Raw genomic sequence first — 14236 nt, forward strand, 5'->3', positions numbered from 1 at the left:
GAGGACTGGCAAAATGTCCTCACTTGGTTTACTATTCTTGTGAGGACTGTGTCTGTGTACACCTACACAGACACAGCAAGAGAGAGAATTAGGATGGCCATGCTGTGAGTAACACATACAAACACTCACTGATACACAAGCACACAGACCAATTGAATGGGCTAGTAGAATACATGCTGAACAAGTAGCCCCAATCATGACATACGATCTTCCCACCAGTCCTGACCGACGAGGCTCCTTTCAGAGAAATATTACACTTTTCCATAATAATACGTTAATGCAGCTTTGATGTAGCACCTCTCGTTCAGAAGCAGGAGCTTTAGAAAGACCAAGACCTCCTTGCATGAACAATGTACCACTTAAACGTGTGTAATCGCTCCACCTCAAGGCAACCGTGACTGTTTACCTCAGAATGACCTTTTATTTTAGAACAAAGAATTCTCCTCGTTTTCAAGTCTTTTGTTCTTTTGTTTGTATTTCTTCTCCTGACCTTGATTTTTAGAGGTTGTAGAGACGGGAATAACAAACCCAGCGTGTTATTTAGTCTCGTAGCCAAGGAGCAGACCGGTGAAGGTTGACTCGTATGATAGTGGGGCTTTCTGTGGCGTGGCAGAGAGACTACCCTCAACACTGGGCTCTTGTTATAAAGGGGGGGTGCTCCCACCCTCTTTAAAGGTCGACCGAGTGATCTGACGTAGAAGCAGAAAGTAAACGGCATAGTGGGTCATTTTCCGTAACAACTAAGAGCGTTGAAGCGCGAGGCTCAACTTCTCTGCTGTTTCGGTGCCCTGGCTACCAGGCTGTTACTAAGTGACCACCGTACACACGCGCAGATACTGTGTGAGAGGGAAGTCTTTGCATCTCACTCATCTCAATATCTGTGGTGCTGCTGGTGGCAACAGCATTTCACCGAGTCTACCTTTTTAACGTAGGCATATTTAGTATTGAGTAGTCACTGGTGGATGGTGGGCCCTGAAGTTTAATTAGCTCCCTCTTGTGGGTTGAAAATGCATGAATGACATTGCTCGTCTATGCTTTATAATGGCGTTCCTCATCTAGGGTCACGGTTACAACTTGAGACTGAAACTATTAAAAGAATGGTATGTGGTTGGAGTGTCTAACCCCGCCCCTGTCTGTCTCCTCCAATAGAATGCAACGGCGGTGGTGGAGGCTACAGCAGGTAGGTGTCACCTGTCTCTGAATGAACGAACGACTGTCTCGCTGTCACCACCTGTTACCGTTAGCAACCGCTGGTGGCAGTCGTCCTTCCACTAGCTTGATATTACTGGATCCTTTCAGTTGAATTGTTGAAAGATAAAATAGTAGGTCTTTGTATCTGTTTGAGTTGATAATGAATGTGATGTGTGGTAAAAAGACGTCGTAAATAACCCAGTAGATTTAAACAGAATGGGGACAGTTGAATGTTGGGCTTAATAAACACAGATTTTTAAAAAAAAGTCTTATTTCCATCTATTCCCACAGAAGCAGTCCAAGCAGATATCTTGGAGAATGGACAGGAAGAAGTAGAGGCTGAATCCGGTAAGGGGTTAACAATGTTACCATCATCTCTCCTTCACTCTGAATCAACTGAAATGGCTTCTAGTCCCAGAAGACACTACAGACTGTACTGGCCTTTGATGGTATTTGTATTACAAAGGAAATACGTTGTATTCATACGTCAGTGGAAGTTCATACATGCATGCAGTATCTATGCATTTGAATGAGATGGAATACATATAAATTGATGCTGATGAAAAATAGAATGTGTTAAGTGAAGTTATCAGGGAAAAGCATAGAAATATAATTTATAGAATGTGAAAAATCCCATCAGACCACTGCACCATGATGGGTCTAGTAATTCTATTTCTATGGGGCAAAGAGCACACAACACAAGCCAAGTCAGTGGAAATGTTCTGGTTGGTTGGATTCAGGGTCACGGGGACTGGCAACATGCCTCTGGCTTGGTGCTGAAATGTCACTCCTATCAATTTGACCTTCTGTCATGAGTCCAGAACAGCGTTGATTCTGGAAGCTGCTCTCCCTTCACTTCTTTTGGATTTCTATATCACTCGCCTCATTGGCCGGCCTCTTTTCTTGTCTTTCTCCTTCGCTCTCCATAACTTTCTCCAAGTTTCTACAAATGTTCCACTCTCCTGCTTCTTTTGCTGACTATTCTAGCTGGACTTTCCAGAGCTTGGTAGATTAATGTGCATCCTTGCCAAGGGTTTTGCTGATAGAAGACTTGGAAGATTATTGAAACATTTCCTAACTATGATCTGTCTTGTCACAGTTCTAGGAACAGTTGAGGCAGCACTATTGGAAAGAGCTGAGATCCTCACCAATGGGAGAGGAGAGGGGGAGGGGCAAGCTGCTACCCACGATGCATCAGAGGAGGGCGGACTGCCCAACGGCACCACCGGTCCAGTGACGATCATCCCTGAAGATGGTGCCATTACCATGAGGTTCCTGGGGTTCACTGAGGTGGAGCCAGGCGAGGCTCCGGTAATTCAGGAAGGAGGAGTGATCATGATGCGAGCGGAGCGAGTGATTATCAATGACGAGGGAGACGAGCTGGCAAATGACCTTTCCTCTCCGGGTCAGGAACAGGAAGTAGACTTGGCCGCGTTCAATAAGAGCTCAGAATCTCCTGAGGAAGGAGGAATTGAGGAGGCGAAACCAGAGACAACTCCTGAAGAGTCCTCAGAAGTAGCAAAAGAGACTGAGGCAGACACCGTGACCAGAGATTTAGGAGAAGGACAGATGGACACAGTGACCAGAGATTTAGGAGAAGGACAGATGGACACAGTGACCAGAGATTTAGGAGAAGTACAGATGGACACAGTGACCGGAGGTTTAGGAGAAGGACAGATGGACACAGTGACCAGAGATTTAGGAGAAGGACAGATGAACACAGTGACCAGAGATTTAGGAGAAGGACAGATGGACACAGTGACCAGAGATTTAGGAGAAGGACAGATGGACACAGTAACAGGAGATTTAGGAGAAGGACAGATGGACACAGTGACCAGAGATTTAGGAGAAGGACAGATGGACACAGTGACCAGAGATTTAGGAGAAGGACAGATGGACACAGTAACAGGAGATTTAGAAGGACAGATGGAGGGTGTGGCAAACGGTGGTGGAGAGGAAGAGGCACGGCCAGTAGAGGAAGCTCCTGTGTCTGACCTGCAGGCCCCTGATGATGGCGTGGTGGCTGCCGTTCCCGTCTACTCTGAGACCTTACTCACCCCCAGGCCCGACGCAGAGGGAGAGGCTGCAGGCGAGCCGGCAGAGGGCGATGTGGAAGTGAAGACTGAAGTGGAAGTCAAGGGGGAAGAGGAGGCCTCGGTGGCCCCAGAATCAGCCATCCTCCCTGGGGGCCAGTTCCTGGAGGTGTCCCTAGTGGAGCCCTGGACTGAGGCAGAGCCTGAGCAGGAGCCCCTGCTGTTCCCATCCAAGGCCCAGACCCTGGGGGAGCCGGCTCCAGCCGCCCCAGAGACACTGACCGCTACCAGGGGAGAGGCGGAGGGAGGGGTCGGTGTGGCTCCCAAACGCAAGACCTGCCAGTGCTGCTCCGTCATGTGATCAATCATTTCGCTCGCTTTCTATCTCCCTACCAGATTCTCCAATGCTTTCTCTGTGTAATACTACAAGAGGGACTTGACTCTGCCTCTAACACTGTGAATGATGGGGGGTGGTAAGATGGTGTGTTATTACTGAAGTGCCTTGTGGATCTCCTTCCCTAAGAGTATAGTTACCCATCCAGAGGAACCTGGGTTTTGTTCAGTAGGGCGAAGTGCTTTGAAATGAAAAATAAAACCCAGTGTTTTTCTTGTTGGACCAGGTCCAGGTAGGCCCTCCCTGTTTGAGTCAATTGTTTTCCTTTTGATTCTAATGAACACAACCCTGTCAGCCTTGGCTGTGTTACTGTTAGCTGGTACTGAGAATGAAAGACCAGTCTTGATCCATTATGCTGTATCTGTGTATCCACCCTACTATTCACACAGAACCTGCTTTTAAACTGAACTGGACTACATATCCAGGTTGTGATAGGAATTCTGTCGGGGGGGGGGGGGGGGCTGATGATTGAATCATGACCAGTACAGTAGGGATGAGACAGAAAGGCCTGATGATTGAATCATGACCAGTACAGTAGGGATGAGACAGAAAGGCCTGATGATTGAATCATGACCAGTACAGTAGGGATGAGACAGAAAGGCCTGATGATTGAATCATGACCAGTACAGTAGGGATGAGACAGAAAGGCCTGATGATTGAATCATGACCAGTACAGTAGGGATGTGACAAATGAAACCCTAGTCCTTACAAAGTGATCTACTGTTGACCTGGGTCTATGTTCTCTGGTCGAAGGTAGGTCACTGAGTGTACAACACATTAGGAACACCTGCTCTTTCCATGACCGACTGACCAGGTGACGCTATGATCCCTTATTGATGTCACTTGTTAAATCCACTTTTTTATCCTTGAGACATGGATGGTGTACGTGTGCCATTGAGGGTGAATGGGCAAGACAATATATTGAATTGCCTTTGAACAGGGTTTGGTGGCAGGTGCCAGGTGTACCGGTTTCAGTGTCGAAGAACTGCAACGCTGCTGTTTTTCGCACGCAACAGCTTTCTGTGTGGATTAAGAAAGGACCACCACTCAAAGGACATCCAACCAACTTGACACCACTGTGGGAAGCATTGGAGTCAACATGGGCCAGCATCCCTGTAGAACGCTTTCAACACCTTGTAGTCCATGCCTGGAAGGAACTGGGGCTGTTCTGAGGGCAGAAAGGGGGTGTAATTCAATATTAGGAAGGTGTTCCTCATGTTTTGTACACCGTGTATGTAAAGGGAATAGTGGGCCTTTTTGGGTGCACTTATGTCTCAACTTGATAGTCTACATACAGTTTGAGATCTTTATTCCATTGTCTTTCTATTTGTTGTATGTGTTAGCCTTCTTGCCTGCTTGAGTGTTATCAAGGTTTGTAACGTTCCATTAACTTTCAGAAAATTCCCAGGTTTTCCTGGTTGGAAGAGTTTGGATCTCCTGCCTATTTCTTCCTGATTCAGGGAATCTTCCAACCAGGATTTCTGGAAAACCTCCACATTTTTCAGAAAGTGGCCAGGATTTTGCAACCTTACCATCTTGAATCTTATTTTGGTCCATTATCAATTGTTAAAGGGAAAGTATGTTTTTATATCTAAATTCTATGCATTTTATTTTATCAGTGCATTTTCCATAGAATACACACAGCGCTCTGGCATGTATAAAGGTATTTAGCCACCATGAAACCAAGCGGGAGTTTATGTATAGAATGTGTTTTTTTCAACCAATGGTTTAATGATTAAACTGACATTTGTGAAACATTATTTGATGTCCTGTCTAACAATTTGTCAACATTGGACAGTGAAAAACTACCATGTTGCTCCATTCTAAGATAAAACACACAGATTATTGAGTAACCTTTGACGTGAAGAGTCAAAACACACAACGGCGCGTCCCAAATGGCACCCCATTCCCTTCATAGTGCACTACCCTTGACCAGGGCCCTTGGGCACTGCCTTTGACCAAGGCTCTTGGGCATTCGGGTGCCATTTGGGACGAAGGCACTAACTTTTTCACACACAGGCTTTTGCCACACCAGTGCTCTGAACATAGCAAAGGTCAATTGTATTTTATAAAATGGGTGGTTTGTGCCCTGGATGCTGATTGTCTGATAGCTGTGGTATATCAGACCGTATACAACGGGTACAACAAAACATGTATTTTTTTCCTTGGTAACCAGTTTATAATAGCAATAAGACACCTTCGGAGTTTGTGGCATATGGCCAATATAACATGGCTAAGGCCTGTATCCAAGCACTCCGCGTTGATTTGTGCATAAGAACAGACTTTAGCAGTGGTATATAGGTCAAATACCACACCCCTCTCGTGCCTTATTACTTCAGTATACTATACCAAATACCACACCCCTCCCGTGCCTTATTACTTCAGTATACTATACCAAATACCACACCCCTCTTGTGCCTTATTACTTAAGTATACTATACCAATGCTATTGATATACTGTTTGTCTGTAGAAAAAACTCTTACTAAGGAATGTAGTATTAATTGGGTGAATATAAAAATGGGGCAGCAGGTAGCCTAGTGGTTGAGAGCATTGGGGCAGTAACCAAAAGGTCACTGGTTCGAAAGAGCACACAACTGTACATGAGATGAGTGTTACATTTTTTTAGAAAAGGGTCATTTTCCTGGCACTCTACAACTGTGCAACTTTCTGACATTTGAAGAACATTTTACCATAGCAGGACAGCAGAGCTATGACTGGACCCCTCTACCCCAGCACCAGTGTTCTATACACACAGACACATCAATGAAGTATAGACATACTGTTGATATAGACATATAAGATAAATATAGTGATACATATTGTAGATAGACCCACAGTAGATAGATATGGTGCATAGATATAGTGAAACCTAGATACTGAAGCCATGTTCGCTCTATATGCCACAGCTCTCCTCTGCTTCCTGTCTTTGGGCCAATCAGCTCCTGCTGCAGCTCTAACCTGTGAGGACCTCCTTAAGCCCATGGATCCACCACGACAAGACCAGCAGCTCTTGGGAAGATGGGATTTTGTCGCAGACGTGTGAGCCACCCCTGGTATTACTCAACCATGTTCGCTCTCCAGGTAGCACCCTATTCCCTACATGGCACCCTCTTCCCTGTATGTAGAGCACTGCTTTTGACCGTGGTCTAAATGAAAGCTTTATATAGGGAATAGGGAGCCATTTTGGATTAAATTGCATGTCTACTAGGCAACATTTGACTTGTCATTCCCTATTATTCATTGTAATTGTTTTTTTTATATTGTGATTGTTTCTATTGTTTTTGTGGCTGCTGTATGAAAACTAATAATAACCACATCTCTTCTCTCACAGAGAAAACAGTCACCATGGAGTTTACATCTGCTACCAAAACCAGAACACCAACACCACCACAACCATCCACTACACTCAGGCTGACCGGCATGGCGGCTGGTGCAAGTACTGTATATACCCGACAGCATCTCCATCGTCAACGGCAACAGCACCTTCCAGTTAGACATGAGGGTCTTTTGGAACATCACTGGGGTCTCCCTGGAGACCTGCCCAGACTGCCTGGTGATGAGGTGGGTAGCATGATTAACTACAGAACCCATAATGCTCTGTGTGACATAAACCTGTTTGGTCTTATTAAAGATGTTATTCATGCTAACATAATGGTATCTCATCTCCTTTTCAAAACAAGGTGAGCTCCGTAATAAGGGAGTCCACGGACCTGCATCTGCTGAGGAAGGTGGAGGGCGGGACGGGAGAGAGGTGGAGGAAGAGGAGATGGAGGAGTTCAGGAACCTGTACCTGCTGAGGAAGGTGGAGGGCGGGACGGGAGAGAGGTGGAGGAAGAGGAGATGGAGGAGTTCAGGAACCTGTACCTGCTGAGGAAGGTGGAGGGCGGGACGGGAGAGAGGTGGAGAAAGAGGAGATGGAGTTCAGGAAACGTGGAGTGCCTGGGGCTTCCCGCCGCCAGTGCTGATGTAGCTTGGGAAATCCCTCTGATTCCTGTCGTCCCTGATTCCCTACCCTCTTAAGACCGGTAGAAGAAGAAAAAGATCCATCAATGTGATAAAAGTATAGATTCTGAGAGAGTGGGGGCAGTGAAAGAGAGATGTAGAGACACTTTTGCTGGTTTGTAATATAGCAGTTCTGTATGTACTGTTTGTCAATGTACTGTATGATTGTACTGAATTATTTATCGTATCATTCTGTCTTCTTGGCTTCTTTAACAGATTTAATGACATTCATTGAGTTAATTAAAGTACAAAAGCTTCAGTTAATTCACAGAGACAGTGGAATCCAGCAGGAATGTTCACAGCAAATTCTCCAGCATTGAATCAACTCTGAGTGTTCATTTTAACACTTTTCCAGAGTCTATAGGGTCCACACTATTCAGAGCTAAATTAAGACTTTGTTAAGAGCTGATGCCATTACACTTTCTCAGTGTTAAGGAATTAGCGCCTGCAGTTTTACAGTAACTCGTTTTGGGTGTTGACTATTTGAATCAGGTGTGCCAGTTTAGGGTTAAAACAAAAATGTGAAACGTCTGAGGGGCGAGGAGAGGGTTGGGAAACCACATAGTAGAGAACGCTGTCGGCCATCACTTTTAGCCTACGCATCAGATTCATCTGCTGTGGTGTTAGAAACCTAAATAATACCCCCCAAAATATTTTCAATAGAATGTTGTCACGTTTTAAGAATGTTTAGGTTTTAAAAAATATTTGTATATTTTGAAGTACAGTACCAGTCAACAGTTTGGACACACCTACTCATTCAAGGGTTTTTCTTTATTTTTACTGGTTTCTACATTGTAGAATAATAGTGAAGACATCAAAACTATGAAATAACACATATGGAATCATGTAGTAGCCAAAAATTGTTAAACAAATCAAAATAGATTTTAGATTCTTTAAAAATAGCCACCCTTAGCCTTGATGACAGTTTTGCACACTCTTGGAATTCTCTAAACCAGCTTCATGAAGTAGTCACCTGAAATGCATTTCAATTAACAGGTGTGTCTTGTTCATTTGTGAAATGTATTTTCTTCTTAATATGTTTGAGCCAATCAGTTGTGTTGTGACAAGGTACAGTAGGGGTGATATACAGAAGATAGCCCTATTTGGTAAAATACCAAGTCCATATTATGGCAAGAACAGCTCAAATAAGCAAAGAGAAACGACAGTCCATCATTACTTTAAGACATGAAGGTCAGTCAATCCGGAAAATCAACCAACCCTAAACTATAGGGTTTTACAAGCCAAACTTTTCTTGTCAACAAAGGCATAATTATAATTTTTTTCACCTTTATTTAACTAGGTAGGTTAGTTGAGAACAAGTTCTCATTTACAACTGCGACCTGGCCAAGATAAAGCAAAACAGAGTTACACATGGGATAAACAAACGTACAGTCAATAACACAATTGATACACTGTATATCTGCAGAAAAACTAGGAGAATCCCAGAAGAATTAGGAGAACACTAGACGTAAATGTAAATGAGACTTCTGTATTGTTTCATGTTTGACATTATGGAATAATGTCTCAGATAAAAGCACGCGACTTTTCACCAGATAAGCACAGAACATAGATTAACAAAAAGTGTAGTTTTTATTTCGCAACCTTGGAATTGCCTTGGAAAAGTGCCAGTTTACTGGTACTCTGCAACTGTGGAACTTTCTGACATTGAAGAACATTGTACCATAGCAGAGCTATAAGACTGGACCCCTCTATCCCAGCACCAGTGTTCCATACACACAGACACATCAATGACACATAGACATACAGTAGATAGATGCTGTAGATACATAGAAATATATAAGATAGATATAGTGATACATATTGTAGATACTATAGCTATAGATAGACCCACAATAGATAGATATACTGGTGCATAGATATAGTGAGACCTAGACATTGATGCCATGTTCGCACTATGTGCCACGACTCTCCTGTACTTCCTGTCTTTTAGCCAATCGGCTCCTGCTGCAGGTCTAGCCTGTGAGGACCTCCTTAAGCCCATGGATCCACCACGACTAGACCAGCAGCTCTTGAGGAAATGGGCCCTCGTCGCAGGCAGCCTGAGCCACCCTGCATCCCTGGAGGCTCTCAAGGTAGCACCCTATCCACTATGTGGCACCCTATTCCCTAGAGCCCTATGCGGACCCTGGTCACGAGTTAAAACAAAGGATAGGCCTGGAGAAATGTAACCACTCTCAAATTCATAGACAGAGCTATGGATGCAAGGACTGACCATCCAAGATATACAATTGTAGTTGTACGCATGTTTTGAGGCATTTACAATGTTTGCAAAACATTGGATTAAAACAAGCTTATATTTGGGGTTCTGTATGGGGTTTGACAGTTGATCCAAGCTCATGAGGCATTTATAAGTTATATTCTTCAAGAATCAATGGGTGCATATCATAAATGTTTAAGTCTAAAAATGGATGTAACAACTGCAGATTGCCCCCTTTAAATTGCTTTTTAGCACACTTGTCAACTAGGCTACATTTCACCTGCCTTTTGTACCGGTAATTGTTCTGTGACAATTTTGTATGTTGTAATGATTGTTTCTATAGAGGTTTCTGTATGAAAACGAATAATAATCACATCTTATCTCTCTCACAGACCAGAGACGGCATCACCATGGAGTTTTCACCCTCTATCCCCAACACCACCCAGAACTCCAACACCACCACAACCGTCCACTACACCCAGACTAACCGTTTCGGCAGCCGATGCGAGTATCTAACCTACAATATCTCACTCCTCAACGACAACAGCACCTTCCGGTTCGACGTGGGGGGCCGATTCAACCTCACTGGTGTCTTCCTGGAGACCTCCTGCCCAGACTGTCTGGTGATGAAGTGGGTCATTTATAGAATTGTACATTCAAGCCATTTAGCAGACACTCTTATCCAGAACAACTTACTGTTAGGGGTATTCCAGTGTTTTTCAACTCTGGTCCAGGTGTACCCCCATTTCGGTTGTAGGTCCACACAAACACACCTGATTCTACTAGTCAACTAATCATCAAGGCCTTGACAAGTTGAATCAGGCGTGGTTGCCCAGGGCTACAACAAGAATGTGTATGGTTGGGGGTAGATTAGGACCGGACTTGAGAAACACCGAGTTGAGAAACACCGGTGTAGGCTATTCAACTAAGGTCAGGTAGTTAAAAACAACCACATACTGCATTACAATCATTACAAGTGAACCGTTCTTCAAAACACCCACTGGGCACAGAAGTCATTTCATTGAAATGAAGTGGAAACAACATGGATTCAACCAGTGTGTGCCCAGTGGATAGCCTTTATCACCCTCAAACTCAACTCTGGACCTCTAATCAGGGACTGATTTAGACTTGGGACACCAGGTGGGTGCAATTAATGATCAAGTAGAACAGAAGAACCAGCAGGCTCTGGATGTCGTTGGGTAAGAGTTGAATACGCCTGTATCAGCTAAACCAGTGACAGGAAGAAAAACAAGCGCTGGTGTGAGAACAAGAAAGAAAAGTACAACAGTAAAGTCTAATTCTTTTTTTTTAGGTGGGAGGTGATGTCCAGGAGGAGGGAGTCCACGGACCTGTACCTGCTGAGGAAGGTGGAGGGCGGGAGAGAGGTGGAGGAAGAGGAGATGGAGGAGTTCAGGAAACAGGTGGAGTGTTTGGGGCTGCCTCCGCCAGTGGTGATGGAGCCGGGGAATGTCCTCTGTGGTTTCTATCAGCACATCTGGAAAGACTGAGGAGAAGAAAAAGAAGCTCGATCAGTGTGATCAGAGAGTGGGGGCCGTGAGACCGATGTAGAGACGCGTTTTCTGTCATCTGTTTTGGAATCCAACCATTCTGTGTTTACTGTTTGTCGATGACCTGTAGAATTTTGAAAAAAAGATGCACGGTTTGTCATATTATTCTGTCTTCTTGGCTTCTTTAACAGATTTAATTACGTTCACAGAGAGATTTAATGTCCAAGAGCTTAAGCTAATTCACAGAGACAGTGGGATCCAGCAGGAATGTCGGGACGTCATTAGGACCGCTCCAAACTCTGCACAATGGGAAGGAAAAGTCTTTTATAATTGGATTACTGTTGTATAATTTGGCATAACCTCATTTGTCCATGCATTAAAGTGCTCATACTGTTAATTCTCAGATTAAACTGGATGGAACAGTGAACAATTTGTAATTTGTGAGTGAGAGAGAGTGTTTCTGCCGATGTGGGCGTGCACAAGCAAGGGGGGAAATGTGGGTGTGAGTACGGACAGGGAGAGAGTAACCTACTTTCAGAAATATTGGGTACTTGGTCTTACTTTAGGTCCTGATTAGACATAACGTACCTTTAGGATTGACGTCCCAAATTCCACAACGAGAAAAAGAAGGTCCCCTGTAGATCAGAAACGTTCCAGTCCGGTGGCGTCGTCACCAGCACAGACGATACCATATCAACAGGTAGGTGCCATAAACTTACTAGGTATTGAGGGGCTCCTTTAAAGTGATGTCACAGTGTGTTCCACTGTATGTAACCATTGTACTGGTACAGTGTAGTCCTCCTTGTTGTGGAGAAGGTTAGCTTTATCAGATTATAAATTCCTGTTACAAATCTCATTCGTAATATGCTGTTGGTTTAATGTCTTTATTCAATCTTTATTACATGGAAAACTTATTTTACATACCACTAGTTGTCCATATAAAATAATTGCCACCCATAAAAGAAAATATGAAGCTTATCTGCAATAGCCCCTGTGGGAAATGTATATTTAATGATGATCACATTTCCTGAAGCTCCTTTGATAAAGTTTAGCCTCGTTGCTAATGAGGAGAAATATTAGCCTATTATATGATATCCCACTAATCTGCATCTTTCCCAACTCCCTGTTACCCCATGGCACATGGGAATATCCTGGGACAGTCCCATTGGAGGTTAGCTTTGTGCTCCCTGTAAAATACACTATATATACAAAAGTATGTGGACACCCCTTTGAATTAGTGAATTCGGCTATTTCAGCCACACCCGTTGCTGACAGTTGTGTAAAATCGAGCACACCGCCATGCAATCTCCATAGACAAACATTGGCAGTAGAATGGCCTTACTGAAGAGCTCAGTGACATTAAAGATGGCACCGTCATAGGATTCCACCTTTCCAACAAGTCAGTTTGTCAAGTTTCTGCCCTGCAAGAGCTGCCCCACACGAAGAGTAAACAACTGGGAACATTTTGTCAGTCCCCACAAGGAAAAAGGCTATTTCTAGCCGTTTAGAGTTAAGGTAAGAATTAGTGTTAGGGTTAAGGTTAGGTTTTGGGGTTAACGTTCGAGTCAGGGTTTAGGGAAAATAGGATTTTTGAATGGTCCCCACAAGGTTAGTTAAACAAGACTGTCTGTCTGTGTGTGTGTGTGTTCCTAAATAGGGATTTAAAGAGCTTTCTTTCTCACAATAGTTAAATGTTTACTCCTCCCTACTGTGGCAAAACATCATTTTTGTGTGTGTGTGTGTCCCTCCTCTTTCATAGCCCAAGGACCTGTTCTTTTCTCAAGTGGAGGAACACCCAGTTACATATCCATTTGAAATGTATTCACTGTTGGAATCGAAGTCAGGCTGCGTCCCAATGTACACTACCTTTGTGGTTGACTTGCACGTTTCCAATATTCATATATGTTGTAAAAAGTATTTGAAGATAGAAATGTAATGGTTAGAGGGGACAGCCTTGTCTGTCACAATATCATTTATCTGTAAAAAGGTGCATGTTCAATCTTGATATTCTAGCTCTATCCACAACATTTTCCCACCAGTGAATAGCCTGCAGGGCAGGCCCCTATGTCCAGTTATAAACCAATCACCCCATGTCCTATCCCATGTTCCTCCATTCATAGTGAAGGTGTCCAGTTTGTCCGCTCAAACAGGGCATTGTTTTCTGAATGTAATGTGCAGTATGCCAGGCCAGGACCGCTGCACACTGTCATACCGTCCCAGATCTACTGTTCATCCCATCCGTTTACCCCCAGTCCTCTCTGTTCTGTCTCACATGCCTCTGCTAATGATTCCTTACAGCGCATGCCAAAACCCAGGGCAGTGTGTGTGTGTGTGTGTGTGTGTGTGTGTGTGTGTGTGTGTGTGTGTGTGTGTGTGTGTGTGTGTGTGTGTGTGTGTGTGTGTGTGTGTGTGTGTGTGTGTGTGTGTGTGTTAAAACCCACAGTACTGTGAATCACACTGTGAATGGTTTAGCAGGGAGGGGAAGCAGGGGGGATGGATGCAGAATCTTTTTTTTCTGTATGGTGCTAGAAACTGGGGACCTGAGTAACCAGGCAGAGAGAGAAGGGGGAGGCTAGAGAGAACGTGTGACTGTGAGAGAGAAGGGGGATAAATGAGATAGCTAGAGAGAACGTGTGACTGTGAGAGAGAAGGGGGATAAATGAGATAGCTAGAGAGAACGTGTGACTGTGAGAGAGAAGGGGGATAAATGAGATAGCTAGAGAGAACGTGTGACTGTGAGAGAGAAGGGGGATAAATGAGATAGCTAGAGAGAACATGTGACTGTGAGAGAGAAGGGGGATAAATGAGATAGCTAGAGAGAACATGTGACTGTGAGAGAGAAGGGGGATAAATGAGAGAGAGAAAGTGTGACTGTGAGAGAGAAAGGGG

The 14236-nt window shown here is 44.1% G+C and overlaps 1 protein-coding gene and 1 long non-coding RNA gene across 3 annotated transcripts in view; both read left to right on the forward strand.

Moving 5' to 3' along the window:
* The window catches only part of LOC115178871 (paralemmin-3), a 13236-nt gene extending 7858 nt beyond the window's left edge, over nt 1–5378 (forward strand). The window contains exons 4-7 of one of the 2 annotated variants that reach the window (XM_029740255.1): nt 1150–1180; nt 1483–1539; nt 2291–2743; nt 2780–5378. In XM_029740255.1, coding sequence (XP_029596115.1) covers nt 1150–1180; nt 1483–1539; nt 2291–2743; nt 2780–3585 — 1347 coding nt within the window. In that variant the 3' untranslated portion in view covers nt 3586–5378. Of the gene's footprint in view, nt 1–1149; nt 1181–1482; nt 1540–2290 lie in introns of both variants that reach the window. The other variant, XM_029740254.1, reaches the window with a different exon arrangement.
* Nucleotides 5379–6538: 1160 nt separating this feature from the next.
* On the forward strand, nt 6539–7880 carry LOC115178358 (uncharacterized). Its single transcript, XR_003872609.1, has 3 exons — nt 6539–6700; nt 6951–7180; nt 7300–7880. It is a non-coding gene; the product is annotated as an uncharacterized LOC115178358 (long non-coding RNA).
* The last annotated feature ends 6356 nt before the right edge of the window (nt 7881–14236 follow it).

This window comes from Salmo trutta, chromosome 38 (genome assembly GCF_901001165.1).
Source record: "Salmo trutta chromosome 38, fSalTru1.1, whole genome shotgun sequence".
NCBI lineage: Eukaryota > Metazoa > Chordata > Actinopteri > Salmoniformes > Salmonidae > Salmo > Salmo trutta.